Genomic DNA, 27878 nt, shown 5'->3' with positions numbered 1-27878 from the left:
TTCAGCAGAGCATCACTGAGCTACAGGCAGATGCAGCAGGTGATGGCTAATAACCCTCAGTGAGATGAGTGAGAGTGAGTGAGTGTGTGTGTGTTTGTGTGTGTGTGATTGCCTGGACCTTTTTGAACTTAGATTTCATAACAGTTATGCAAACATACAAAAGATGTTATTCTCTACACCCATCTTTCTCCTCTTCCATAGTTTTGAATTTACAAGGGTGACTTTCAAGTCCCCACTAAGTGGTTGCATAGGTGGGAATTTCTGAGCGGGGATATGATGTCATTTGAAAACCAAGCAAAGCAAAGAAGCTGGTGGCGGTGTTGGAGATGAAAGGAAGCAGTTAACAAAAAACAAACCAAAGCATAATACAGCCATTGGAAAGTATCTGATTATAACAAAGCAGACAAACTCAATAGGTGATGTTAGATGCTACCATGGCACTAACAGCAGGAGCAGCAGACCCATTTACTGCAGTCAGTGTAACGAAGTCCAGAGCACTGTCTGGTGCACGCTGTGTTGCAAGCGTTACCAAGTCCACCCAGGGAAAAATATTTAATTGTAGATCTCAGGGGGATGACTATAATGTCCATGCTTGACCTAAATCCCACTGCACAGAGCTCAGAGGAAAGTCAAAACTTACCTTCAGAAGTTTCTGGAGCAAATGCATTCCTGCCATGCCCAGGTTTCCATCCCCTCTAATTTATCTGGTTTATGGAGGGGAGGCATATTGTGAAACACATTATTTGAAATTGCTGGAAAGAAAAATTAAGGCCATAAAAATGGCTTGCTGGAGCCAATCAGAGTACAAATAAGCCCATACTGGATGGAGTTTTTCCTCTATAAATAATCTCCTGTTTGAAGTTGGTCTCTGGAGGGGCAAAACTCTGTCAACAAAGTATTTCTCTGAAATGAAGATGAGGGCAACACATTTTAAAATACCACACATGGGAACAAAGCCCTATTCTTCCAGGCATGCTGAGTATGAAGTGGGTCACCTTACACTTTGATTCAGTGACTTGTGTCTCCTGTAGTCACATAAATTATGAGTACAGAAAATGCAGAGATACTAGTCCAGTTGCTGGTGATGAGTGGCTCAGGATCCTGGCAGTGACTAGTTCTTGCCATAAAGATTTGCCCACTGAATTGTTTGAAACCCAACAGGGGAGGATAACTATTCAAGGTCAGATTCATTCCCATTGATTACTAAGCTTATTGCCTGTGATTGCATCAAGTACTTCAGATGAACTATGGCGAAGGCACTTAGCTTTACACTTCATTGATTGGGGTGGCCTTGATGATCCAGAGATCTGCTGGCAGGTCCCTAGGCCTTTTGTCTGGAGTAATTTTGAGAAAAGTCATCACAGATATGTGTGTGTGTGTAATTTTCTCCATGTCAGAGGTCCCTAGGATCCTGGAAGCCATCAAAGAGCCTGGCTGGTATAGGTTAGATGTTGAGCAGAAGTTGTATTGTCCCATGCTGGGGAAGAAAAGTGTGCAGGTGGAAAACAGAATTTTATCTAGCAAAAGTGGACAATTGACATACATACACTAATTTATTAATTGTCTCCTTTTACATGAAAACTTCTGGAGCATCAGGAGAGACAAATGGGTCTGTAACAGAGCCATAAGCCAAAGGGCAAAGAGGCAGCAATGCTTTTCTGGAAAAAGAAGATTATTTTGAGAAGACTAGTTGCGTTCTAGATACATATATGAAATCCCAAGTACCCAATGGAACAGAAAAAAGAAAAAAATCTCAGAATAGGCCTGTCTCCTTGCACTTATGCTGCTCTTTATTACCATTATCTCTCTCAAGTTCCCAATGTAACCAACTCTGCATCACCATAGATGTAGCCACAATGCAGACTTTCTGTGCATGGAGGTACTTGGCAGGAAAAGAAACAATCTGAGTTTCTGAAAGTCACATTTTAAATCAGTGGCAGAGCTAGGGACCGTATACAGGTCTCTCCAATGCTGAACCAGCTCCCTGCACACAAAGTCTGCCCACTTCCCAAGAATCCTGAGGAATTTTCCTGCAAAGTTGTGTTCAAATGAGATTTATATCCCAGAGACATTCAGTTTGCTCCCAGAACTTTTCATTGGTGTTTTGATCCAAACTTTTTAGACTGTATTAAGAAGGTCTGGGTTATTGATTTATTATCATTAATTCCTTTTCTTTTTCCTTGCCACAGCTTTCACAGATTTATGAAGTTAAGGAGCATGAAGCTAATTAAATAATCTGACTGGTTGAACATCTGTTGAAACATAATAATAACTTCTGAAGCCAACATTCCTGACTAGCTATTAATTCTGATTTAAAAACTGGAGGCAGGGTTTTACCACAAAAAAGTCCCACTAACAAACCAACAAAATAAAACAAAATGCTTGGCACCATTCTGGCTCAGAGTGAAACCTCAGCCTCCCTCTGAAGGGTTTTCCACCCTCTTCTAAGCTGGACCAGTTGACTGACCCAAGTGAGCCCTTCAGGCTTCCTCACAGTCAGAGGTCCTAACGCAAGTCAGGTGGTCTTTAGGGGACCCTCAGTCTGGTTTGCAGACTGTTGATGTGCATCAGCTACAAACAAGAAATTGAGACTCAAACATGTTGAAGCTTAACTGCATGCAGCAGTCCACCTGAGCCCAAAACAGAAACTAATGCCATGACATCAGGTTAGTGATTAAAGTCCAAATAGCCATCTAAGTGAGGAACTAAGCCTTCAGTTCCATCTTGCCCTCCATCACCACAGACCATATAAAGGGTGCTTAAAGAGCAGCCTTGGACTGACCTGGTTGTTCCTAAGCCTGGAAACTTCCATTGGACCGACACAGAGGAGTTTGGTTCCCAGCCTAGCATAGTCTGCCCGGATTTTCTTCACCTTGCATTGTCTTCATACCTTACTCTCAAAATAACTTTGTCCAAAATTCATCAATGGAATAGATAAATAAATTAATTAGATCACTTCCCTACAAATACTCTGGATTCAGTATTGTTTAGAGGCTGATGAAAACATCTTGAATGAATAAATAATTTGCAGTGGTTCTTAAACCTTCCTCCTCCATTGGAAAGGTGTAGGGGCTGTGGGACCTGTGTGAGTGTTCATGTGGAGTGGAGGTGTGCCTCAGGGTTTGCAGGAGCTAGAGCAAGACCCACAGTGTAAGTGCCCATTGATGCCAAAACCAATCTCTCCAGGCTCTCCTGTGCCACACTCACAGGGCTGCATGTGTTTGCCCATTCTGTGACTTTTTCCTTTTAGAAATGGACAAATTGCTCATGCTGTAAATAGTGTTCATACAGTAAATAGTGTTTGTACTGTAAATAGTGTACGTACTGTAGATTGCACATAGTTCCAAAGTGTGATGGGTGGTGGGAGGTGAAGCATATGCTGAGACTTTGCTGCAGAACCTACAAAAGGAAGGGAAGTTTTGTACAAAAACCAAAGAGGAAACTCCCTCAGCATCTTATAACATGGTTCAGATCTCTAGCAGCCTGCAGAGTGGAACTGACAGGAACATTTCAAGGTTAAAAAAAAGATTAAAACCGCAGTCTCACAGGTATTCCTAACAATATCTCAGATTATTCCAAGTGTAGGCGATATTATTAGGCAGTAAAGTCCAGAGCCACAAATGGATTTAGACTCCCAAACTTGCCTACAATAAGTTTTAGACTCTTTAGCACATGCATGCTGTAGGGCAAAGCTCTTGAGATAGCAGAACTATTTTTCCTTCTGCTGGCAGCACTGCTTCTCTGAGCACCCCAGTGGCCTGTTACCACTCTCACTCCCCATCCTTGTGGACTCTCAGGAAACCCAGAACCACTCTGAAATGGTGGGATACGTGCATGTTGGGATACCATAAATACAGCCAGACATTTCCAGATCTGGCAACAAGAGATGCTGCCCAGGTTGATTTTGCCTTATCTTTCTTGTCAGATTGTCTCACTTTCATTTTTCACCACTTCTTCTCCTCCTTAAAATTCTTCAAATTTCCCTGGCTTGTCTGAGGGTCTCTTCAGGGGATGGTCATTTCAAGCAGATGAGGACAGGTAGTTGTCCCTTGTCTTATCCCAGCTAATTGCCTCAGTCAGTTCTTGATGGCCCATTTAAATGTCTCCTTCTTCAAACTTACCCTATTCATCTTAGAAAATTAATCAATTCTCTCACCCAGAATGCACTCCAATTAATATCAAGAAGAAAGGAAGGTGTCCCATGAACTCGCAAATGCTACATGGCATTGTTAATCCCATCTTCCTGCCCTTTTCCCATGGATCTCTTCAGGCCACTTTTCCTATATCCAGCATCAGTAGCGTCTTCTTCGCAACATCCACCCAACCCTTTGAACACAATTACAGTTGCAACTCTGATCTGAGCTCTGAAATGGCAAACAAATCCTGCTGGAACTCTGAACTCACCCACCACTGCTCTGCAAGGAAACTCAGTGCTTAATGCTGGGCCTTTAGTAGGGAATCAGATGCTTAAAATTTGAATTTCAAGGTTGAGTGGGATGTGGGACCAGAGATGACCCCATTGTATATGTACTGAATGTGCTACATCTCCAGACAATTCAGCTGATCCAGCCTGAGACTTTAGAAATTTCCTGTGCCAGAACTACAAAATGATTAAACACCCATGTGCACCTCACTGTGCGCTACTGGTCAGGCACAGGCACTGAGCCAGCCCAGCCCACCTCTGTTCTTCCTTCTTCACATCTGGTTTCCAGGGTTTTTTTTTCTCCTTCCTGCATCTCAGGCACACAGGATTTTTAAAAGCATAACATCATCATAACATTTCTGTTGCATTTAATAAACATCCTCCTCCTTCCTCCCCACTATGCCCCATATGTGTTTTTTTAATTATTGTTAGCACTACAATATCTCCTAAATTTTAGCCTGAAAACTGTTTGACATTCACAACAAGGCATTAAAAAGGATTTATTCTGTCCTTGAAGTAGGCATGTAACTCCTCTTAATGTGAGAGCTCAGACTGGTGTAAATCAAGATTAAATTCACTCTTGTCGGTGGGTCTGCACAGGTAGAACTGGAATAAAGCAATAGTAAAGCAAATATTTTTGTGTTGATCATAGGTAAAATCTCAACAACATGTACCACAATTGCCTTCTGCTCTTCCTCTGCTTGAACAACTGCATTAGATATGTGTTCAAGAGACCCAGTCAAAATATATTATCTGAGATTCAGGAACAAGCCTTTTTTTGTTTTGCAAGGACGAATCTTTCTCTCCTGCTCACATACTGACACTCACACATGCCATTCTCATGAAACAGGTCACAGTGAGCAATCATTCTTTTCTCTATAACCCCAAATAAACCCATGTCTATGGGCTTATATAGAAACATCATCAGATCTGTTTAATTATTGTTTCAGGGTCAGGGGAAAAAGGTATAGATAAATATGTTTAAAGGCTTTGAAAGCTTTGTGGCAGCAGTCCAACACTGCTTTCTCTTCCTTTGCTTGCTGTCTTAGAGAATAAAAGCAGCCCATAAAGCTTAGCAAAGTGATCCGTGTCTGGGTCTGGGGTTCCTGTCACCTGTCAGTCCTCTGATGTAGCACCATGATATATGGCAGCAGACCAGCACTCAAGTGATGTATTACAGTAATATGTCAGTAATGCAATGGTGCTTTGATAGTGCTTAATAACCAGAGTACTTCACTGGGGAGAGGGCCAAGGAAAAAGGGAGACCAGAGCAGAAGGCAAATCCAGCCAAGTGCTGCCTCACCCTGCTCAAGTGCACGGTGCCATGAGTTCCAGGTGGGAGATGTCTCATTTGTCCCCAGAGCAAGGACTGGGAGTTGAGTGGCAGCATTCACAGACAGGTACCTGGAGCACAAGGCTTCCTCTCTTGGGTAATTCTCTGGGGCAGGATAATTTGTATTTCTGGTTGTACCAAGGCCTGGATGGAACCAAAGGAAAGAGGTTCTTCTACCTTGGCAAGGCCGGGCACACTCCTGGCAAGCAGGAGCAGTGAGTATAAGCCTCTTCAGCCTGATGATTTCAGAACACTCATCTTCCAGAACAGTAAAAAAGGTCCATCGGACATTTCTAGGATTCTGCCTTACAGCAGCAGAATCCAGCCCAATGCCCCCAAGAGTGCGAAGACAGAACCTTGGCTGGTTCATGCATGCACCTTCCCCCATCTCTGTCCTACACTGCAGCCTGTGGGTGAGAATGCAACTAGCCCCAGCCAAGCCTCATTGCACTTATGCACTCCAGCACCACATAGCCAGGACGTGGTTTATTCAGTGCAATGACGTTTATTCAGTGGCAGGTGCGAGGGGATGTGTTCTCAGCCAGGCCCTCTAGGTGCTCCCATTATCCCAGTAATGAAAGGCTCTCCCTGCACAAGGAATACAAAAGCATTCATAGTCAGTGAACCCAAACTGAGCCAAACTTTTCAGTACGAACACACCAACCTAGGGAAAATGAGTCTGACAGTACTTTTCTCTCCTGTGCTACAGGTGTCCCATGCCCAGCATGGCAGCCTTGGGTCATATGGGTGCCGTTGAGCACCACGGTGAGGAGTGAAACAAGGTCGTGATGAGCTGACTCCAGGAGTAGTTATGATGCACTTTTCCTGAGCAGCACCACAACCCCTGATTGCAGGGTATTTGGCACAGCCATAGGAGTATCATCATGTAGTAAACAATGATTTTAGTAAGGGGAGTAAGTCCATTTGCCACAGGAAAGCAGTTGGATTCAGGCAAAGATTGAGCTACTGCTCATGTTTCCAGACTATGATGAGGGCTGATGTGTAAGTGCCTGTATTTGAATTCACATCTGTGCTTAGCTGGGTTTCTGCACATAGTCCATTACTGGATCTCAGTGGTAGCTTGTTAGGGCACAGTAATTTCATGATCTGTGCTTGTCTGTTTGTAACTTGTATTTCAGGATTTCATGAACAGAAATGTTACACTGGCATTGCCATAAAGAGGACCAGATCTAAAGACTTCAAAAGCTGCAAGACCTGTGATGCTGGAGGTGTCTCATATATCACTCTAAGAGGTGGCCTCGAGAGCTCAAGGAAAGGAGGTAGGGTGGGGATGGGGACTGTGTACAAATGTCTGTGGAGGGATATGGCTGATGCATATCCAGAGACACATTTCCATGCTCTCTTTTCATTTTTAAACAGTATCTGGTGCCAAGGAGTGAAGAAAGTGGGGTGTTTTTTTGTTTTAGTTGTTTGGTTGGTTTGGAGGTTTTGGGTTTTGGTTTTTTTTTCATAGACACTCTACAGCATGTTCCAGCCTAAAGCCTGTCTGCATAAGCAAGTAATTCTCTCCTATTCACCTCCCAGGTTCCAAAGAGAATCAGCCTGTGGAATGGAAAGGCAAGGAGATACTTATTTTCAGAGGAGAGCAGTAAGAAGGAAGGAGAGGTAATGGTTTTATCTTTTATCTTAAAATTCTTCCCTGATAACGCTTTTCTGCTTGCCCTCCATGTGCTTTGCATGACCCTGAATGACAGATAAGGTTGAAGGGCTAGATATGGCAAGGGAAATGCAGTGAAGACAGAGCAGACTTTGCCAAAAGGAAATTTGAGAAGAACAAGGACTGAAAGAGCAGCCAGGGGTAACTCTGATGTACAAAAATACATTTATTTTCAACAATTTCAAAACCACTGCCTTTTTTACAGTAGAAATATTCAAATGGAACAATAAAACCAAGAACAGTATATATATATGTATATATATGACTCATGCATTTGTATTACTGTGTTTAATACAGGTATTGCAATTGTCTGCCTCATTTAATCCTTTAAAACCATGGTGGTGGTTTGGGTTTAATGCACTGCCCAACATCAGAAGGAATGTGAGGATTCTGGTTTGGTTTCTCAGACCTGGAATGTATGTGGGATTGAAGGGAAAGGGAGGAGAACAGGACATCTTTGCATGTCCTTGAAACCAAAGCTTAGTCCAGAAGAAAATGCACACTCTCCTGAACATGAACTTATTGACAGCAAGTGCAACTGCAAAACTCTGCAGTCCCCAGCAGAGACTGGGATCTGCAGATCTCAGCCTCATCTCGGATCCTTCTGGGCTTAGCGTTGGGGTTTTCAAGCACAGGTTAAAGAAAGTAGAGGGTCTATTGGGTGTGTACTTCAGACTGATAGCCACAGAGAGCCAGAAGCTGCATCTAGTCTCCAGGTCTCATGCATTATTCCTAAGTTACAGCTAATACAGTAGAATCCATCATGGGGGAAAGGCTGGCTGTGATAGAGGGCACTGACCCAGTCTCTCGCTCTCTCTTCATACATATCTTTATACATAACTACAATGTGGGAAACTACAATGGCTCAAACTACAATGGCTAGAACTTTATGTTCTAGTCATGGCATTGGCTTTTTCCCTCCTTACTCAGGTAAATAATACTCTAGAGCCTCGAGGATTTCCATTACGTTTTCCTCAGGGGTAAAACCTACAGGGGAAAAACCTTTAATGACATTCCCAAGTTGCTATTCCCCAGCATGAGATATACAAATAAAAGTGGCCAATACTCCAGTCTGTGCTAATGCCACAGCTCCTAAAAAGATGGACAGTACTGTTTGTCCAATCCAATACAGCGGTCCCGTGGATACATACAGCTCTAGGGACAACTGGGACTCAGTAGTTACCCTTCTAGTGTCCTAAAGGAGCATCTTTCAGCCAATTTTTCTCCCAATTTTTCCTCCTTGTTTCCTCCCATCCATTATGAGATATTTAACAGCCATCTTTAGAGCATAAAGAGAAAAATTGAAACAAATTTCTAAAATAGTAAAAAGAAATTGTGAAAACTAATCCTCTGCCTTTCTTTTTAAATCAATAGGAAAACAATTCTGTGAAAAACCTAGAAAACTCCAGACAACAAACATTTTCACTTCATTTCCTGGTCTATAAAAGAAAAAGTTAACATGGAAAACAGTGAGTACTTCACTTTTGGCTCTCTGCAGCACCTCACAAAAGCAGTCTCTCAAATCCAGAGAAAATCAGCTATGACTGAGATCAGCCCACAGTCTCCCTCAAGGCCCACAGGACCACTGTTTATGTACACCCCTCCCATATATACCTAAATGGGAAGCTATGGCCTTGTGCTAACAGTGTTATCACCAGACCGGGCCATTACTGTAAACTACTTTGGTGTTTCAGTAGAACAGAGACAGTAATGCAACAGTTTCCACACATGTGATGGATGGAAACTCAAGGTTAAATAGAATAACACAGCCATCACTCTCCAGTTTATATTAGGAACTAGAGCAGAAAAGTGAGGGAGGAAACAGAATTCTTTTTAAATCAACAGAAAAGGCCCACAAGCCTGACTGAAATGAAGATGAATAATTGAGATTATTTAGCTTTAGCACTTTACCCAAAACAGTAATCCCCTACACTTTGGTCTAACAATTTTAATCTTTAAATATTTTTTGTGTTTTCCTGGAAAAATGTGTTTAAGTACTTTTCTCTCCACCTTCAGACCCATCAAGATTATAAGTTTTGAAAGACATTCCAGCCCATTAATAGGAGTGAATGCATGTAGCTGAGTCTGCTTTGTAGCCAACTGGCATGTTGCAATGCAGAGAAGTAGTAAGCACCACTCAAATTCTAGCCATCTTCTCATCTCAGTCCAGATATATTAAAGGTGACACAGAGTACTGTATCCAGATCTTTAAAAATGGTAACAAAGACTGTCACTTGGTCTCATTTCTGCCTCCTGTTATCACACAAGCACTAGAACATCCTCCCAAACCTCCTTCCAATTTTCCTTCCACTCATGCTGGGGCTTATAACTCAATACTCTGCAGAATAAGGTCAAGTGTTAACATCATCAACTCAAGAAAAATGGATAGAAGTAACTTACCACAAAGTCAAACTCCTGCCCCGAAACACCACCACTCCTAAGGGCTGTCCTCAACTCCGTGTGCTACAGGATTCTTAAAGAGCTTTGTCACTACCTTTCTTCATTACCTCCCCTTTTCTAATCAGAAAGCACCATCCCACCATGCAGAAATTACTTTCAGCCAAAATTTACTACTCTTACACATCCTGAATAGCACTTCACCAGTTTAACTGCTAAAAGCATGACTTCTCACTGGGAATAAAGCTGCTACTCCCTGACCCACTGTTGAGTTGGGGTTGTACTAGGTACTGCAAGCACACTGATATTTGTCCACACTGGTGATAATGTTGGGTTTGTTTTCCTCATTTTCCCTAATGGATGTCACCAGGATCCTTCTCAGAAGTGGACAACAGTGACAAAGGTGAATAGATTATAAACATCATTAAAATATTCCTGACAGGTTCATAGTCTGTCCAGCTAATCTCGTTTTCTGCTCCATCATAAGAATGATAATATATATACATCAAAAAAAAAAAAGTAGCTTGCAGATACACACAGAGAAATAAACTATGCTGCTTATAGACAATGGCATCAGATTGAAATATGACAGACAACTGGAACACGCTTGGAACCAAAGTGTGATTCAAGTGCTCACCACAGTCCCTGGTTGAGTGGCGTATACGAACTCGCACACGTGTGTGTGTGTATGTGTGTGCATGTGCGTGCATGTGTGTCTGTGGTTCAGGTTTTTGTTTTAAACATATCTTCTTTTACTAAACATTAAATTATTTCCCAAGAAATAAAAATCTATGTACATTGTAATAATTATCTACAGTAGGCCTTCGGCATCCTCGCTATTCACATGCACGGGGTTTGGGCTGCATTCATAAACTTGGGCATGCTCCTTCATTGCTCGTGGTGCTGTCCCCTCCAGCCAATCTGCAGTCCAAGGAACACTGACGTGTGTGTTTGCTCAGATTTTGTGGGGTTTTTAATCCTCTCTCAGCAGTCAACAGTGCCAGAGGGTGACTGAAATTAAAAGTAATTAAAAGAGGCAAGATCCTGCAAAAAGCTGAGACATGCGTGTCATTGGAAAGAGAGGGCTGTTGGCATGCTGCAGAGCCTGGTCCTACAACCCAGCCTGAGCCCTCTAGCAGGATGAAGTAGCTGATTCACGACTTATTTTAAAAAGGGATGAAAAGGAACAATTACCTACAACATGTTGCCTAAGGTACTATATCTACCTGTTGGATTTGACGACTTAATTCTCATTCTGTATTTAACAGGAGGCTGGCATTCAAATCCCATTGCACACTTGACTCGTTCTTTGTTATTTCTTTCTAATCTGATGAGTATTTCCTAAATATGAAGAATCCCTGCTATTTATGAATGCAGCCCTGGTAAACAGGAAAAGCCCACCCCATCCCCTCCCAAATGATAATAATGACATATAACTCTTTTTTTTTAATAATAATAATAATTATTATAACAATAATAATTACAAATAAAAAGTCAGAAATGCTGTAGACCAAGTGGATTCTCAGTATTAAACACTAGTGCAGTTGGGGATTTCCTTTGTGCTTTCACTGTTGGCAATTGTTGAGATGCTTCCTGTGGAGGAGAAAATGAAGACGGTCAGTGCTCTGGCCTCAACAGTGTGGTCTATATTGCTTCTCACTCCTTCTTAGGATGTGCTTGTGTAAGTGTAAAGACAGAAGAGGTGCTTAAAAGTAACACATCCTTTTTTGCATTTGCAATAAGCATGGAGCATGCAGAAAGCTTGTTACTACAGCTCAGTCGACCAGCAGTAAACTCATTAAGCTATTAGGGACATATTCACTTGTAATGACAGCACACCAACAGTGTAAGTTTGGCTCAGCTGATTCTTCTGAGCATTCAGGGAATTTGGGACCACTCCACAGGACAAGGAGAGTCAAGAGCAGGCACGGGTCAGAGCCACAGCCATTACAAACTTCTGTAACCTACTGCTGTTTCCAGGTTCCTATTCTGGTCATGTAACACAGTGAGAAAAACTGAAAATCTGCATGAACCCTCCCCCCTCCCCATAACTATGTTGCAGATAGAAATTTTTTCACTGTCGCAGTGCCTGAGGCTCTGCTTGTACCTGGGGTCACAGTTGCTGCCTCTCCTGATACCCCAATGCCCAACGTGCTCACCCATACTGTGAAACAAACCCCAGCTGAGGGCTGTCTCTCACCCATCACTCGTGTGTCCAGCTCTTTGTCCATCAGCTCCTCAGGGTCTGTGAACTCATTCAGAGTGATTTTGGGGGCATTTTCACTTTGGCTGACAGAGCCAATCATTTCCTGCTCCTTGTCATGCTGAACTTGGGCATAGATGTTAATCCAGGGGATTTTCCTGCACAGGAAAGGAAAAGGAGAGGCTATATTTTGTTACACTGTGGTCCTTGGCATGTCATAGATTAATCAGGCCAACTAAAATGAGATCAAGCCCAGAAACGCAGCACCAGCAGTGATGCAAAGTATCAGCGCTCAGGATGGTGAAAACACTACAGTGATGTTCAGCTCTGAAAGTGATATTAGCATTTGCTAATTTCCAACCAGCCTAAAGCTACCCCAAATCTCAGGCCACTGCCTTCCTATCCTGTGCCCAAAGGCTCCTCCAGCTATAAGCCTTAATGATCTGGTCCTAAACTTTTAAATGGGAAGTCGTGCACACAGTGGGCACTTCACCCAGCTCAGAGAGCAGCAATCAACTAAGTACAATCAGCTGCAATTTCCAACTCTCCCAGTATTTATTACATGATCAGTGGCGCATTGGAAACCAAAAGTAAAAATCAATTTGAGGACTACTATCAACTGAGAAAAAAATATCTAGGCTTGTTTCTATTGACAGGCCCACACTGACTCAGTAGGAACTGCCACATGAGAAGGAGTTATAAGGAATTGGTCCTGCCTCAGAGTACAGAAAGATCTTGGACCTCATAACACCTACCCAAAGTCTATTTGTTACCATTTCATTACAAAAACAGTTTGCCATGCTATGGATCATGCAAGTTTGCAGGGACTTATTTTCCTTTTCTGCTCAGGAAGCCAAGAAAGTGAGGGGATTATTTCTTCTTGCTTCTTCCAAGACAAGTGAACTTGGATTGGTAGAACGATATCCTTGAAAGTCAGTTAGTTAGACAGATTGTTAGATAGGCCTAGACAGATTGTTAGAGAGTAATCCCTGAAGGAATGCAAGTTTAAAAGGAGAGAACTGAAAGGTAATGTGTTAAGCATCATAGGGGTTGCTAGGATTATCTGTGAGTAGTTGCCTGTTGGAAGGTGACTGTTTTTTCTAATGCCCTTAAAAGGACTGTGTTATGCAGTCCTCACTGCTAATAGAAGAAAAATTCAAGTTTTTCGATTCCTAAAAGCACAGAGGAGAGAGAAAGACGTGTTCAAAACAAGCTATATAAAATGCTGTCTCTCTACCTGGCCTGTCTGCTGTTGGATATGTCAAGAGATTGCAAACAGTGGAAATCGCCTCAACTCTCCTGAATTCAATAGATCTATGTTAATTTTATACCAGTGAAGTTCTGGCCTCAAACGACCTGTGCTGTTGGCTTGATTTGGCATTCTGTTCTTAACCAGCAGCAAGGCAGGGCATATTTGGGATGTTTAGCACTAGTTAAAAAAACCTCCTCATGTTCTTCTCCCTTTGACCTGCCCCCTCTTTCTCACCTTCAGACTTGCCTTACAGATCACTAGAAGACACAAGCACCACACAGGGAAAGCACACATTGGATGAGAAAGAACAAATGCTTTCCCATAGGATTTAAGTTCCCAGAATATTTCTGGAGGTGTGTAGAGATATGGACATGACAACATGTCTGGAGATGTTGTAAGACTTAGTTTTGCTTCCAAAAAATGCAGTGGTAGAGAAGTGATAGTCTTCTGAGCTTTGAGAAGAGAGGTAAGAAAAGCTCTTCAGAGTTGTGAGGCAGAGACTCTCCAGGTACTTCAAACTTAGGGGAAAAAAGAAACTGATAGAGCTGTACCTATGTGCCTCCATACACACACACTAATCCTCCTGTGCCTCCCAGCACAGACGGAGGTGGCTGCAAGGTCCCACTGCACGTCTCTGAGCACCTGAGCACACATACACTCCTGCTTTCCCATCCCAGGACACACACGCACACTGAGTGCCTCATTATTACTCACCACCCATACACATATAGTATTAACCTGCTATATGCTTGATCTCCCAGAAAGAAATAACCTTTTTACAGACTATTTCCCTACTTTTCTCCCTTCCTTCCCTTTCCATCAAGTACAAGCATCCTTTCTATCCTCAACAAGCATCTCTCTGGCAGCAGTGTTTAACATGCCTGCTGAGTCTGTAACTTGATGGACTCATAATAAGGAGTCTGTGTGCAAACCAGCAAAGTACTGATTCGGTAAAGTTGTAGAATTAAAAATTCATGCAGGCCCATGCTCTCCCCACAACCTTTTCCTGTAAGCAGCAGTTCTGTATTCAGGCTGGGAGCATTGTTAATCAGAAAAGTACATATGGCTAATGGACCTCCACATCACTGACAGCTAGAGGAAAGCTTTTGTTTTCACCTCCTTTTTCCATTAAGAATTGTTGCATGCTCTCACTTCTGATCCATTCAGCCAGAGTTTTTAGACAGAGCTGAAAAGTTCTTTCTGTTCTAAAAAAAAAAATCAAGCTGAGGACACTCTGGGTATTTGCCTTAATTCTAAACTTTGTCACTTGACCTGGGTTTGTCCTCTTTGGGACAGAGCACATGAGAGGTGAAAGCAAGCTGACGAACTTCGGGCTAAGCAAACCCAATGTTTTAACCACCTTCCTGCTCACTCCCAATTTGTAATACATTTGATTTTTAGACTGATTTTAACAAAACAGGGTCTTCCCAGCGCTGAGGCACAGCACAAGGCTCATGGCTGCTATTCTCCAGACTCAGGATGCTTAAGTAGTACAAGAGTCAGTTTTATGAGCTGTAGTAGCTGAACATGACCTGGAGCCTGCAAAAGCAAAGTGGATAAAAGGCTCCTCAATGCTCTGTGACAGCCAGAATACATAGATTGTTCTTCCTGGTAACAGATTGTTGATCACAGAGCCAAAGACATTGGGCCAAACCTAAGAAACCATCTCACCAAGACACAAAGGAAAGCATGTCTTTCCAAGTGTTGTACCTACATCTTGACACATTTCACAGACACTTCTCTGCCCTCACTCATCTGGGAGTGAGAGAAATCATCAGCCGTGTCCCCAGAACATTATTAAATCAATGCCTTAAACAAGTCACACATCCCACTCCCCATTCACCTGGGAAGCTGTATTCCACCTTGCAGAAAAGGAGAGCATTTCACACTGCAATAAGCAGGTCACTCTGAAGGCTTGGAAATCTGCACCTGAGCAAATTCATACACATGGGTTCTCTGGACATTGTCCCAGGCCAATGAAGTCAGTGAGAGCTTGGTGAGAGATCTTGATCTCTTGATCTAGTGCTTAAGCACTAGAAGCAGTGCCACCCGTTGATTTTGACAACAGTTAATACAAGAGGTAAGAAATGAGGGGAGCTTTAGACCTGGAGACTAGGATACGTGCCTGTCTTATCATTCTGTTTTTAATATTGTTTATATCCCACTAATACCATGAGAAAGTATTAGCCTTATCTTGGGCTGCAGAAATGCTGGAAAGAGAAACATAGAGCTGGAATCTGAACAGCAAAAGCTCTAGCTTCCCAACTGGGAGGAACTACTCATGTCCAGAATTTTTTTTTTATATTTTAAAAAGACAGACACAGCCTCAGCTTATGCTTCTAATACAGTACTTTGCCACTAGGCAGGATCTGGGCACATACACCATTTAACACAGTAAGTACTGAACTGAATGCAAAGTTCCTCCTAAGGAGCCCCATCTGCCTAAATTATATTCTCATAAGGCAGTCCTTCAGCAAACAGGCCATTCTTATCCTGTATTTTGTTTCACAGCTTGCAGCAGCAAAGTGTCATGGGCCAGCACAGGTCCTGCCTGCTGCCTGGAAGCAAAAGGTTTATATTAACATCTGGCACAGAAAATCTCAGCACAGATTCCTCAAAGCATTTTGATGCTTAACACATAGTTTTCTGGCTTTGAGTCTCCCACCCTTAACATAATCACACCTGTTCCTCTGCAAGACTAAGCTATTCACTTTGCAAGATACAAATGAAATACTGCTGGACTAAGGCAGTTGGCCAGGTGAATACAGACTATGATGACATCCATTGTGTGATTTTTTTGACTAAGTCTGCATTGTGTAGCTCAGTACTCAGTGAGCATACAGGGTTCCCATTTCTGGTCTATCATTCAAATACATCTGCTGAAGCAGGTCATGGCTTGATTTTTGAGCTCTTTGTGAGCTTGCAGAGTACAGAGTTTGAGGTGGAAGGGCAGTGGAGGGTCGCCTCTCTATATATGAGAAATAGGGAACTATACTGCTGTAAGCCTTAGGCTAGCCTAACTCATTCTGAGTCTGCAGTCCAGGCACCACTCTGCCTAGATTTCTTGTAAACCACTTTTTGTCTCCTTCTCCCATCCTCCAAGTTTCTCAACTTACCTCTTGAATTTGTAGATTAGAAAAACAGCCAAGCCTACAAACACCACAGACAACAACATCAGCATTGCCGAACTGCTATGACCCGTGCTGGAATCAACAAGAGGTGCTGCAGGAGGAAAGGCAGAGCATTACATTTGCAAGATATTATTAGAGAACATGTAACCACCAGAGAGTTGAGCTCAATTCTGGTTTTGCCACATTTGGTTTATTACCACTGCATGGTGCATGCTGGTTTTGGCAAGACCAATCAGTAGGAAACAAATTGACTCTTTTGTCCTTTGAAAGCCAAGCTCCCTTTTCAAGACAGTACATGGTAACATCTCCTAGTGAAAAGGCACAGCAAGCCATGCTTAGCTGGTAACTCCTGTGTTAACACTCTGGGCTGTTTCTTTTCAGGCTTTTACAGGGATCAAAGTGGAAATGGAATTTATGAAGTATGGCTTCATGCTAGTATATTTCCCTTTAGAGAAGCTACCTCAGAGGACCCATCTTCCAAGGACCCATCTTCCATGTCTGTCTCACATGTGATGGACTCAGTCTAAAATTTCATTCTTGTATTGGACCTTATAGACTTTTTTAATTGAGTCAGTTTTCACAATGTAGAGAAGCCCAAAGCAATAATCCTGGACCAAAGCATATACTACCTTCTAACATTTTGGAGATTTGATCCATCTACCCTTGGCATTTTTGGAGGGCTAAATAAAGTGGATTACTATATCTTGTTTATGCAGCTATTCTCGCAGCTCATCAGAGTATACCATCTTAATGGACTGAGCACTGTGCTGAGAATCAAGAGCCTGATGAGAAGTCTCTAATGATTCGTAAATAGTTATAAGTAGCAGCCAAGTCTCTCTCTCTTTCTCTGCATAAATATTTGGTTTCGGCTTTTTACTGTTCTCCATTCTTTTTATGTCACCCAGAAAAGTGGGACAAAGTCTGTATGAATAGAGTCATCTCTCGTTCCACTGCCAAATTTCTGCATTCAAGTCTGATGCTGCCATTATTCTCCTTCTACCACTTCTATGGACTCTTCATGGAAAGCAACTGACTGTCATTTCGCCAGAGTCAAAATACCATGGGAATGGTCATGAAACAAAAGCAGCACCCCACTGGGATTTGTGTAGGAATAGTTGAGCACTGTAAGCCAAATCCACGCTTTGCAATGTCTTAGAACAAACCCAGATTCTGAACCTTGAGACTGCAGTTATTTGGATTTAGTTCCCAGTTTTGCAAAATAATTTGTTGCAGTCTACTCCTGTTAACATCTGACTCTCATGCCCATACAACAGTCAGAGAATGAAGGCAAAAGGGCATTACTTGTAGGATACGTCACAAGCCTCGTTACAGCCCAGCTCTGGGCTCTCTGAAAGTCTCATGTAAAAAGAAGCTGAAGTGTATTACATGAATCCCAATCTTTTGGAGAGTCTATCAGCAATGTCAGATGCACAAGATCCCACATTTCAGATAATTGCAAGGGCAGTCATAAAAAGCAAGGGTAAAAATAAATGCATCATCTCCTCTGTAGTCACCACTGTCTCAGCAATAGCTGAGAGCTTCACACTAGGCTGGCTGAAATTCTCAGAAGTAGTTGAGAGCTTCACACTAGGGTGGTTTAAAGCAAAGAGGGTGATGAAGCTTAAAGTGACTATTCATTACTCAGTGTGAAAATGGAGATAGGTAAATTTAAATACGTTCTAATTTGTAGAAGTCAATATTCAGGCACATATTCCCTGAAAGAAGCCTAGATCTTCTTTTCATGAGTGCTTTCCTCCTGTAAAGCTTCTTGGCTAGCCATAACATTAACAAGCCCTTTGCAATAAGGATTTGATCCAATACCCCTAAGAGTTGGTAATACACTGAATTCCATAGGTTCCCAGCAAGGGCTTAACAGAGCACCATGCACCTGATTTTCTAAAACACTTGTAAAACATCAATGCACTAGTTAATTAAGCCATAGGGAACTTTAAAAGGTACTTTTAATACTTGTACAAACTGGTGCATGAAGACACCACTGCTGGCTTTTTAACACTTCCTGCTTCTACCACAGATGTCTCTCAATATGATCAGTCCTACGTATTTCAGCAGCACATACCAAACTGTGAGTGCTCCAGTGTAGGCTGGTTCTCCTGGCGTTGCCTGAAACCTCAAGAGAACCATAGCTATGCATTTGACTCCACACTCACCTAATGTCAACTGAGTAACATACACAATGACTTCAACACCAGGCTTCAGTTCAAACTGGACCAGGTTCTGGTTGAGAGCATTAAAAAGGATTTCTACCACCTGATGAAATAATAATAATAAATACAGTAGTTACTATATAGAGGACAGCAGGCTCTGGAGAACATTCAGGAATGCATGTAGTCTGTGAATGGTGACTAACATCTGTTACTGGCTTCAGGAAGAGAAGGGAAGCAAGACACTGAGGAAGTGGAGAGAAACATGCGCATGTGCTTTAGATGGAACTGAGCATTACTGCATGCAAGTTCTCCCTTCAGGACTTCTGAGACTCACAGAGTATATTTTTATACCTCTCCCAGGAAGCAAACCAAGAAAGTTAGCAAATTTTATCTTTTTTGGAGTAGGATAGGGGAGGGGGAAAAGAACCAAGGACCTTTTCACCCTCCACAATGTTTGAATGTAATGCACTTGGAAATCAATGACATACTGGCTTTTCATTAGTGGATGATGGAACTGAGTTTGCTAGTTCAGCCTAACAATACTTCTTCACTCATTGATTCAGGACAATACTAGTTGTGTAGCATCATCCTGCTGGAGATGAGACAATCCAGTTTTGAGGATTAATGGCAAACTTGCCATGTTTCTCCTTCATTTAGAAGAGGAGCCTGGGACTGGAGTTTACTAATGGCTCAGCAACCCAGCTGTGATGTGTTATTTGGTTGCCTGAGAGCACATACTTGGCATGTCACACTGGATCCTGATTTTGTTAATGCCTGATCTTCCTAGAGTAGTTCTGATAGTCAGAGCACAGCTACTGAATAGTTCTGATGGCCTACTCTCCAGGGCAGAGCTCCTCAAGCAGAAGGCTACAACAGGTGACAAAGTACAACTTAGCAGACCATGAAATAAAGTTAGAGCTTCAGGCCTCGTGATCAGCTGTTCAGAAACCTAATTTGAGATGTGTGAATAACATTGATATGTGAAATACTGACACAGTCACTTATTTGGAGGGAATTCTAATATGGGTAGATCCTACAGAACACGACAGAAATGACTCCAAGAAAATCTCTCCAAGCTTTCTAAAGGTTCCCACTAGAATATGTTTGTGCACACTCACCACCATAAATTTAAGAGGCCAGCTTTGCTAGCTTCCTAGGACAAATGTACTACTCTGAGGGGACTGACTTTGCTCAGTTGGCAACAAGACCTTCCACAGAATTCATCAGTCCTCAGAATTATTTAACGTTTGATCACAGAAGAGTTAGTCCTTCAAGAGTTACTTGAAGATGGGCTCACACATAGCTTGCATGCAGTAAAAATGCTGCATATGGAGACATAAGCTAGAGCTAAGCAGCCTTTCCAGCAGTACTTCACTCCTTTGCCATTATAGAGCTGATTTAATCACTTGGTAATTCTAGCATGAAAGCTTCAGCAGACTAGTGCTGTTGTTCCTAGCCCTTCCCTTGCCTACATATCACTGTTGCTATTCATCACTGTAATTACCTATTTATCTAAATGGATGGATATTGTAACTTCCAAATATAGTTTGCACACGCCATTCGCTGCTGCAGGAAAAAAAGAGCTCTTGTTCCAGTGATATACGAGCTGAAGAGCCTGATTTATTTTTAGTAAACCTCAGTATATTATCTTGCTGCTTTGGCCTCTGTCTATTAGCATTCCTCCAGGGAGTAGAGGGAGTACATATTCAAGGTTCCTTTGGTCATAACTACTGTAATAAGGACACACCACTGATTTTGGAAGAACCACTGCTGGTAGACTGTGACATATCTCAGTGAGGTATTAGAAAAGCCTGTTTTTCCTCTGAAAAGAATTTTCTTTAATGTCATAAACTATACTGCCATAGTCCCAGATGCACCCAATTCCATCACACTTATTGAAAGTCATTTCCAGTGCTGCATAAGCTAAGGGGTCCATCTGCAAATGGTATGATAAAAATGAATGTCCCATGAATCCATCTTTCCTTACTTGTTCCAGATCAGCCTCGCTGCTTTTCCTCCTTTCTGTTGCATTTTTATGGGGAAGTATGAAGAGTTCAGCAGAAGTAGGCAGCCCAGGAAAAACAGCTACCAAGATCTGTTCATCTGGGATACCAGTCACCTAAAAGAAAAGTAAAAAGGAGGTCTCTAGCTGCTATTCAGTTACTGATGTTTCCATTCACTATGGCAAACTGTACTCCCATCAAGTTGTTATTTGCCAGTTCCACTCTAGGAGTTGTGTTCCTAATCAGCTACTGCCCATTTGGTGTATCAGAAATAGATGTTCTGGTAATGATTGATTCCATTTCTAGAAGTAAATATAGGCTTGACAACAACCCCGGACCCACAAATCTCAACCCAAAGTTCAAAGCTACCATGTCTCCAGATCTGAATTTTCCATATAGTCCTTCTCACTACAAAAGAATGACCCAAACTCAGATCCTGAGAGTCTGTCTTTCTCTGGTAAGAGTACATCTAACAGGGACATACGAAGAAAATGGTCTGCAATCACCTTCTAACATCAGGTTCTGGGAATACACATTTGCAATACATGAATAACTTAACATCTCCAGTGGAAAACCTTTTACTACTGGGACTGAGCAGGAGGGATGTGCTGGGAACTGTCCAGTCTGCTGAATCAAGAGTCAGTTCCACACCTGACTCTTAAAACTGTCTTCAGCATAACCTTCCCACCAAGGCTAGTGCCCTCTCTCCCCAAATCCAAGTTGTGCATCTTCAGTAGGGCAGGAAGCCACTTCTCCCTCAGAAACTCTGCTATATGAGGGTAGCCCCATTACCTCCCCACCTCAAGCTCCTTGGCTTCATTCCTGAACTGAAATGCGTCAATAGAGCAGCCCATTCCTATAAGCACAGACCACAGCCTGCAACCAGGTAGTCACAAAAGGTTATACAAGCAAGCAGTTCTACATGATTTCTACAATCCATGTTTAAAACCTGATTAATCTCTTCTTTCTACAAGCTTGACTCTGAATACAGTAAAAGGGAACAACAGTTTAAACAAATGAACTTCGTGTTTTCTTGGGATGGGAAAACAATCAAGGAAACTCTTATAAACTGTGAATTTTGAGTGGGCTGCAGATGAGAAAATCTGAGCAGGAATGTACTTTCCCTGTAAAAATAATCAGCCTCCATTTCTAAGAACAGCTGTAGCTGAAGCAAAAAAAAATAAAAAGCAAGATACATTTTTGGCAGAAGGTGAAAAACAGAAAAGCTTGCCTAAATCTATCTCCTGATTTCACACAAAACCAAAGTCCCTGGCTATTCGATACCATAAATTATTCTGTCCCCTTTCCTGCAAGAATATGAGCACTAGTTTACATATTCTAATTAATCCCAAAGGAAGATTGAGTATCTTCCACTCACAGAACTCTTTCTTTGTCCTGCACTTTGAAGGTAAGTTTATTTTCCCCCTGAATCCTCATTTTTCGCCCCAGTTGGAAGGGGAGTAGAGCTTTATAATGTTCACCAGTTGCTACATTTAGCTGCATTAAAGGACTATCAGGAAGAGGTAAAAATATCTTCCTCATTTGTCTAACATACTATGTCTGTCTTCTGGGATGAAGTGGATCAGCTGTTCAACAACACACAGTAATGCTACTCAAATGTTTGGAGTAGAAAACAGTAGATACTGTTATAGCAATCTGGCAAAATAAGAATAATAATCGTACTATTACAATCTAGAATTGTCAAGTCCTCGGGGATATTAAAAGCTAAAAAGCACCACAGAAACATTAATAAAAGTAATTATAATATATCCACAAAATTCCCAATATAGTTTGCCTCTGTAAAAAGATCCAGCATATTAAGAAGCTTTTTATCGATTTAAAATGATAGCTTCATTACTGCTGTTCTTTCCCATTCTTTTAAGTTAGCATGTTGAAACAGTGCATGTTTTAACAGCCTAGTCAATGTTAGTACAGATGAGGAACCAGATGCTAACCTGTGCTAGAGCTGTCTTGATGACTTTGCCAATGTCTTGTCTCCATTCAGGGATGTCAGGGTTATAATAGTCCAAGTTGGGAGAAAATGACAACAGCTGAGATTGGAAATACTCTGGAATAGAACAACAGTATTTATGAGAAGATTAAATGGGCAGTGATCAGGGTACAGCACACAACAGGAAGACCATAAATAAATTATCTTAAAGTGAGCGAGAGAGGAAAGGCTGAAGGAAGAAAAAGGGCTGGCTAACACCAAGCAGGACAGAACGCTTGTGAGGAAAGAGTTCTTATAAAGGTTTTTATAAAGGACATTTTGCCCTAATGCCAATGTGTGGATTTTCCCATAAAAAAGAATGGGGGAGTTGAGAAGATGTCTCTGGGCTTTGTAACTTTGCCAGTCAACTTCATTGGATTCTGCTTACAGAGAAGTTGATCAGTAAATAAGGCAGCATCTGGCTGAAATTTGGAAGGTTTGTGCAATCGCATGCATTGCACTCTGCAGAACAAACACTTACTGTAAGTAATGTTTTCAAAAGCAGGTATTATCTGTTTGCTCTCCTGGAGGGAAGCCATGAGTGGTTAAAACTCCAACAAATCAGAACCCAGTGGTGCTAATGACTGGCTAATCAAGCAATGGCTATTCATGAAACACACTGAAATTACTTCCTAATTGACTGATCGCAGGGAGGAAGAAGAACTTTACAGACTTCAGATAAAGACAAATTTAATTTTTTCTCCAATTCTCCCCTCTGGTGTCACCAGAGAGACCAAGCCTGGACTCATCATGACAACTGCGTGCGATGGATTTGGGCCAGTGGAAGGGACAGATCCAGGATGGGCATGACACTCAAATAAAAGTTCTCAGGGTAAAAGACTCTCCTTTCTGGTTTTGGAGATGTGCTGTGCCTCACTTTGAACTACATGATCTCCAAGCACTTCAAATAAGTATCATTAATCATTTGTAAGATACCAGTTTTAGATCAGGATAAACCAGCAAGAGTATAAATGAGGAAATCCATGGAACAGCAGAGATGTGCCAGCACAGCACTTATGTTGCATTTTTGCAAGATCTGTTCTTTCTTTTCAGATGGTGCAGTATTTTTTAAAATAAAACAAGCATCAAAGACAGCAGGGAAAATATCTCAAGTTTTGAAGGCTCAACCCAGAGCCTGATACATAAAGCCTTTGACTTTTGAACCCTCTGAACCATGACCAATTTATTTTTTGAGTAAATTCTGGTCTATTAATCACAATTTGAGAAAACCCTGAATAAATCTCCTCCACTAACATCAGAGAGCCATGACTTTCTGCCTAGAGCCATAATAATACAGGACACAGATTAGGATACAAATTCAGCAGAATGCATGTTTACTGAAGGTGTCACTTGTTTATGTACTCAGACTTTTGAATCAATCACCAGACTGGGGTCTGGAAGGATTCCTTCCTTAGATCAGGTCACTCTGAAGCATGATGACGCACAGGACTACTTGGACATTGCAACTGGTACAGTTTCTCTTTGTGATAAAGCCCAGAGCTTTGGATCTTTTAACAAGAATGGCAAAATCTTTTCCAAGGTGTTTAAAAACAGAGAATGAGGAGCGCGCTGTGGGACCTACCAGGACCTTTACTTCAGAACTACAAAGATCGATATCACCTGCAGAGACCCCTCTCAGATACGCTCAATTCAGGTTTACTTCAGAAACTAATGGAAAGATGCAAGTTTCCCAGAAGTAAACACTGCATTTTAGAATGCCCAAAATGATCAAATAGAAGGTTACTTACATTTGCTAAGAGCGAAATTGCGTATTACTAAATCATATGAACAAATTATTCAAACCTATGGCATTCCACAGCCCAGCAATCAATAAATATCTATTTAGCTGGCTGTTAAATCTGAATATATACCTTTCCAGTCACCAGCAGGACATTTATTTATCTTTTAATTACTGAACCAAGAGACACAGTTCAACCACACAGTGCAACCTCAGGTATTTGAAGCCCAGGTCTCTCAATAAAACTTGCTACCCAAAGAAAAGCTTGCCTTCAAATGCTGGATGCCAATAACTGGATAAGGAAAATGAAGACTAAATTGGGGTGAAATTCATGGAGAAATCTTGAAGTCCTGGCCAAAACCACCGAGAGAGCCCTTCCAGTCATCCTCTCTCAAGCCCCAAACTGGATAAGCTCTGTGATCTGCCAGACCCATGACGTGTAGATGTGGCAAGAACATACTAAACATTACCCACAGGGATGTCCAATAGACACAGAGCTCCAGCTGTGGCATGGAAGATGGGCAAAGATACCACCAACAGTCATTTCTGCACCCTGTTCTCCAGACCCCTCCAGACCCCTCCTGTTTACATCATCTGTATTGACGCACTATGACTACTTCTTTCCACAGCTAGGAAGCCAAGGGAAGGCAGTCGGGCTCTAAATGGTTTGGGGCGGGGGGCATTTCCCAGTCAGGGTAACACAGACAATGGGCAAATGAGATGTCAGCCACTTTACAACAGTGCTTACAAATTTGGTTAGCTGCCCCACCCATTTCACTTTGTATTTTGTGATCATGATACATTTTATCTACTTTGCAGTTTGTCTTCAAGCATTCCCTTCTTGCACTAAGGGGTTCAGAGAACTCATTTTGGTTTAACAATGACTGTTCTTCACTTCTAGGTACCCCCGAGATCTGCTTGTAAAAGGCCAAGGGTACCATGTACTGCGATCTCCTTGGTGTCTTGGATGAGAGTGTTGCCTGCAGAAACCTGCACAGTGACGGTGTTCATCCCTTCCATGGCGAAGATGTACGAGATGCTGCTCTCCAAAGTGATGAGGGGCTGCAAGAGGCAAATGCAGATGGTGATATCAAAATCAGGGTGAGATTAACTCAGGATCACAACATGCACCTAACTAATGATATCCTTCCTCCCTGATACAAGAATGGAGTTTTCATGCCCTGCAAAGGCCTAAATGTGGCCCAAACACCACCCAGTGAAAACTGTCTCATAGACAAAGGTTTCTCTCACTTCATTAAATGCTTCCTGAAATATTCTTCCAATGGACTGCAACCCATTATGCTATGAATACCTCAGCAGAGCACAGTCAGCAGTTGCAGAATTAGTGCTGCAGAATGCAGTGCTGTACACACACACACTCAGCACAGTTCTATATTAGCTGTACAAAACACAGGGGCCAACTCAAAACAGTATTTGAACGTAAACCAAAGATGCAGATGCTTCTTCAAAGAATTTATATTGTTCAGATCCATGACAGGTCACATGAGCACAAATCCATCCGTCCGTCCGTCCATCCATCCATCCATCCATCCATCCATCCATCCATCCATCCCATTGATATCAGAGCAACTTTACTCTGGACAGAGTGAGGGCACCTAGTATTGCTTATCCATGTTTCACCCTGTAACGTTAACTCCAACCATAAGCTTGCAAATCATGCTAACAAGGATGAAAGCATGGCATGATAACCACTGATGGTACTGTCTGAAGTTTCCAGTGTAAAGTTGATCTGCATTTAGTCAGCTCAGAGCCCTGGCAGTGAAGGCTGATTTTATCTGAACCTTTCAACACAAATGTTCTTGGTAGCACTACAGCTCTCTTATTTGCACAGGAAAATCTCACACTGATACACATCTAAATGAGAAAAGTACACCCTGTTTGGGAAAACAGATTTGCATATTGAAAATCAAAGGTCTAGCCCTTGCAGTGCCATTGACATGACAGCTGGTCTGTAGACAAATCTCCTGGTTTAGATTAAACCATGAAAATGGACATAGTGATACCAGCCTCCATTGCAAAAGCACACAGAAGTCTAAGAGCACTGGTAAAACCATTGTATCATTGCTATCATTGTTCACCACACTGTTAGTTTGTTTCTAGAGGGAACACACCAAACCTCCCAGCATCTCATCAGACTGCCAGCTCGCCAGCATTTCACAGTGGCCATATATGCCATTTTCATAGCCAAATCAAAATTTCCATTGGCACAGGCCAGATTGGCAAACACCTTTCTCTGCCCAATAGAATGCTGCCTTCCTTTGACCCTGCCCCACCGCCCCCATCCATGAGCTGAAAAAGCAGTAGGAAAAGAAGTAATCTGTTTGATCACAGGGGACTCGCAGATGAAGACAGCAAAGCTGCCAGCTTGTGCTAGACCTGGAGGCCTACCCAGTGTATACTTAGATATACACATATTCTGGACAAGCATAATGGGCCTATATCACACTAAAGTGATACTAGCAACCTTCCTGGAGGTTACAGGGTGTGATTCTGTGCAAAGGCTGATAGGAGGAACCAATCTGGCCTTTAAAACCACATTTTTTCCTTTTCATATATGTGTATGCTGGACATTCCATTATCATGGATGATTTCACCTCCATCATGGAGCTTTAACATTCAGCCAACTCCTTAATTTTAATTCAAGCACCAAGACCTGGAAACTAACTCTAAATTAAATCAAATAGTTTAAGGTTCATTTGCTCAAACCTATTAGACAGCTGGACACATTTATTAAACTGTACCTGTGTTAATCCAAGCAAATTGGCCTTTAGCTATACCACAGAAATTAGCACAGTAGAAATGCAATGCAATGGTTCCAACTTTCACCTATGCAGCAGCACAGAGAGTACCTTAGTAAGAGAGTACTTTAGTGCACGGAGACACAAGACACATCTGGTTCTACCTGGGATGCCTACAGGCTGAATAGGAAAAGAAGCTGCAGTTCCTCAGCAGGGAACCAGAATATATCACCTAACAATACTGTCACTATACATTACACACCTCATCATCATTACACTCACATCAGTGTCCTCATCTTCCACCTGTACTAAGAGCACCACGGTTTCCCCATGAGTGGGCAAACAGAAGGCTCTGACATGTACATTAAACATCCCAGAAGGAATTTTGATGTGATGCAAACTGTTATACTGAAAAGAGGTTGCTGCTGCTGATATGTCTATATCTTTTGCCATACTTCTACCAGAGACGAAGTGTGTTTCATGAGGTAGTGGTGATAGTGCTTTGCAAAGAATGAAAGGTGCTCTGGGTCTTTGATTTAGCCACATGGGAATGGCACCTCTTTACTAATCCAAACCTTAACATACTTCAGCAACATGTACAACCACCCTAAGGTATCATCGGGATCAGCTACTCCATGTACACCTATGTCCAAAGCACCTATCCCAAACACATATCTCCTTGTATTCTGTTGCCTATGAGTCTGAAATTTGAGCCAGAAGATAAAACAGATAACAGATCATATTTGTAAGCCAGATACAAGCACCATGACAGCTGTATGGAAATTTTCAGCAAACATCACTGCTTT

General features: G+C 42.0%; 1 protein-coding gene across 1 annotated transcript in view; it reads right to left on the bottom strand.

The window, feature by feature from the left end:
• Positions 1-11359: 11359 nt before the first annotated feature.
• SORCS3 (sortilin related VPS10 domain containing receptor 3) overlaps positions 11360-27878 on the bottom strand; it is a gene marked incomplete at both ends in the record, with an annotated part of 300986 nt that continues 284467 nt past the window's right edge. Inside the window, 7 exons of the mRNA XM_084265556.1 lie at positions 11360-11424; positions 12032-12192; positions 16403-16508; positions 18586-18685; positions 20570-20701; positions 22541-22653; positions 25252-25375. Of these exons, the coding sequence (XP_084121682.1) occupies positions 11360-11424; positions 12032-12192; positions 16403-16508; positions 18586-18685; positions 20570-20701; positions 22541-22653; positions 25252-25375 (801 nt within the window). The remainder of the gene's footprint in view (positions 11425-12031; positions 12193-16402; positions 16509-18585; positions 18686-20569; positions 20702-22540; positions 22654-25251; positions 25376-27878) is intronic.

The sequence above is a fragment of the Gallinula chloropus genome (assembly GCF_964237585.1).
Source record: "Gallinula chloropus genome assembly, chromosome: 5".
Lineage (NCBI taxonomy): Eukaryota > Metazoa > Chordata > Aves > Gruiformes > Rallidae > Gallinula > Gallinula chloropus.
This window is presented reverse-complemented; position numbering and strand designations above follow the sequence as displayed.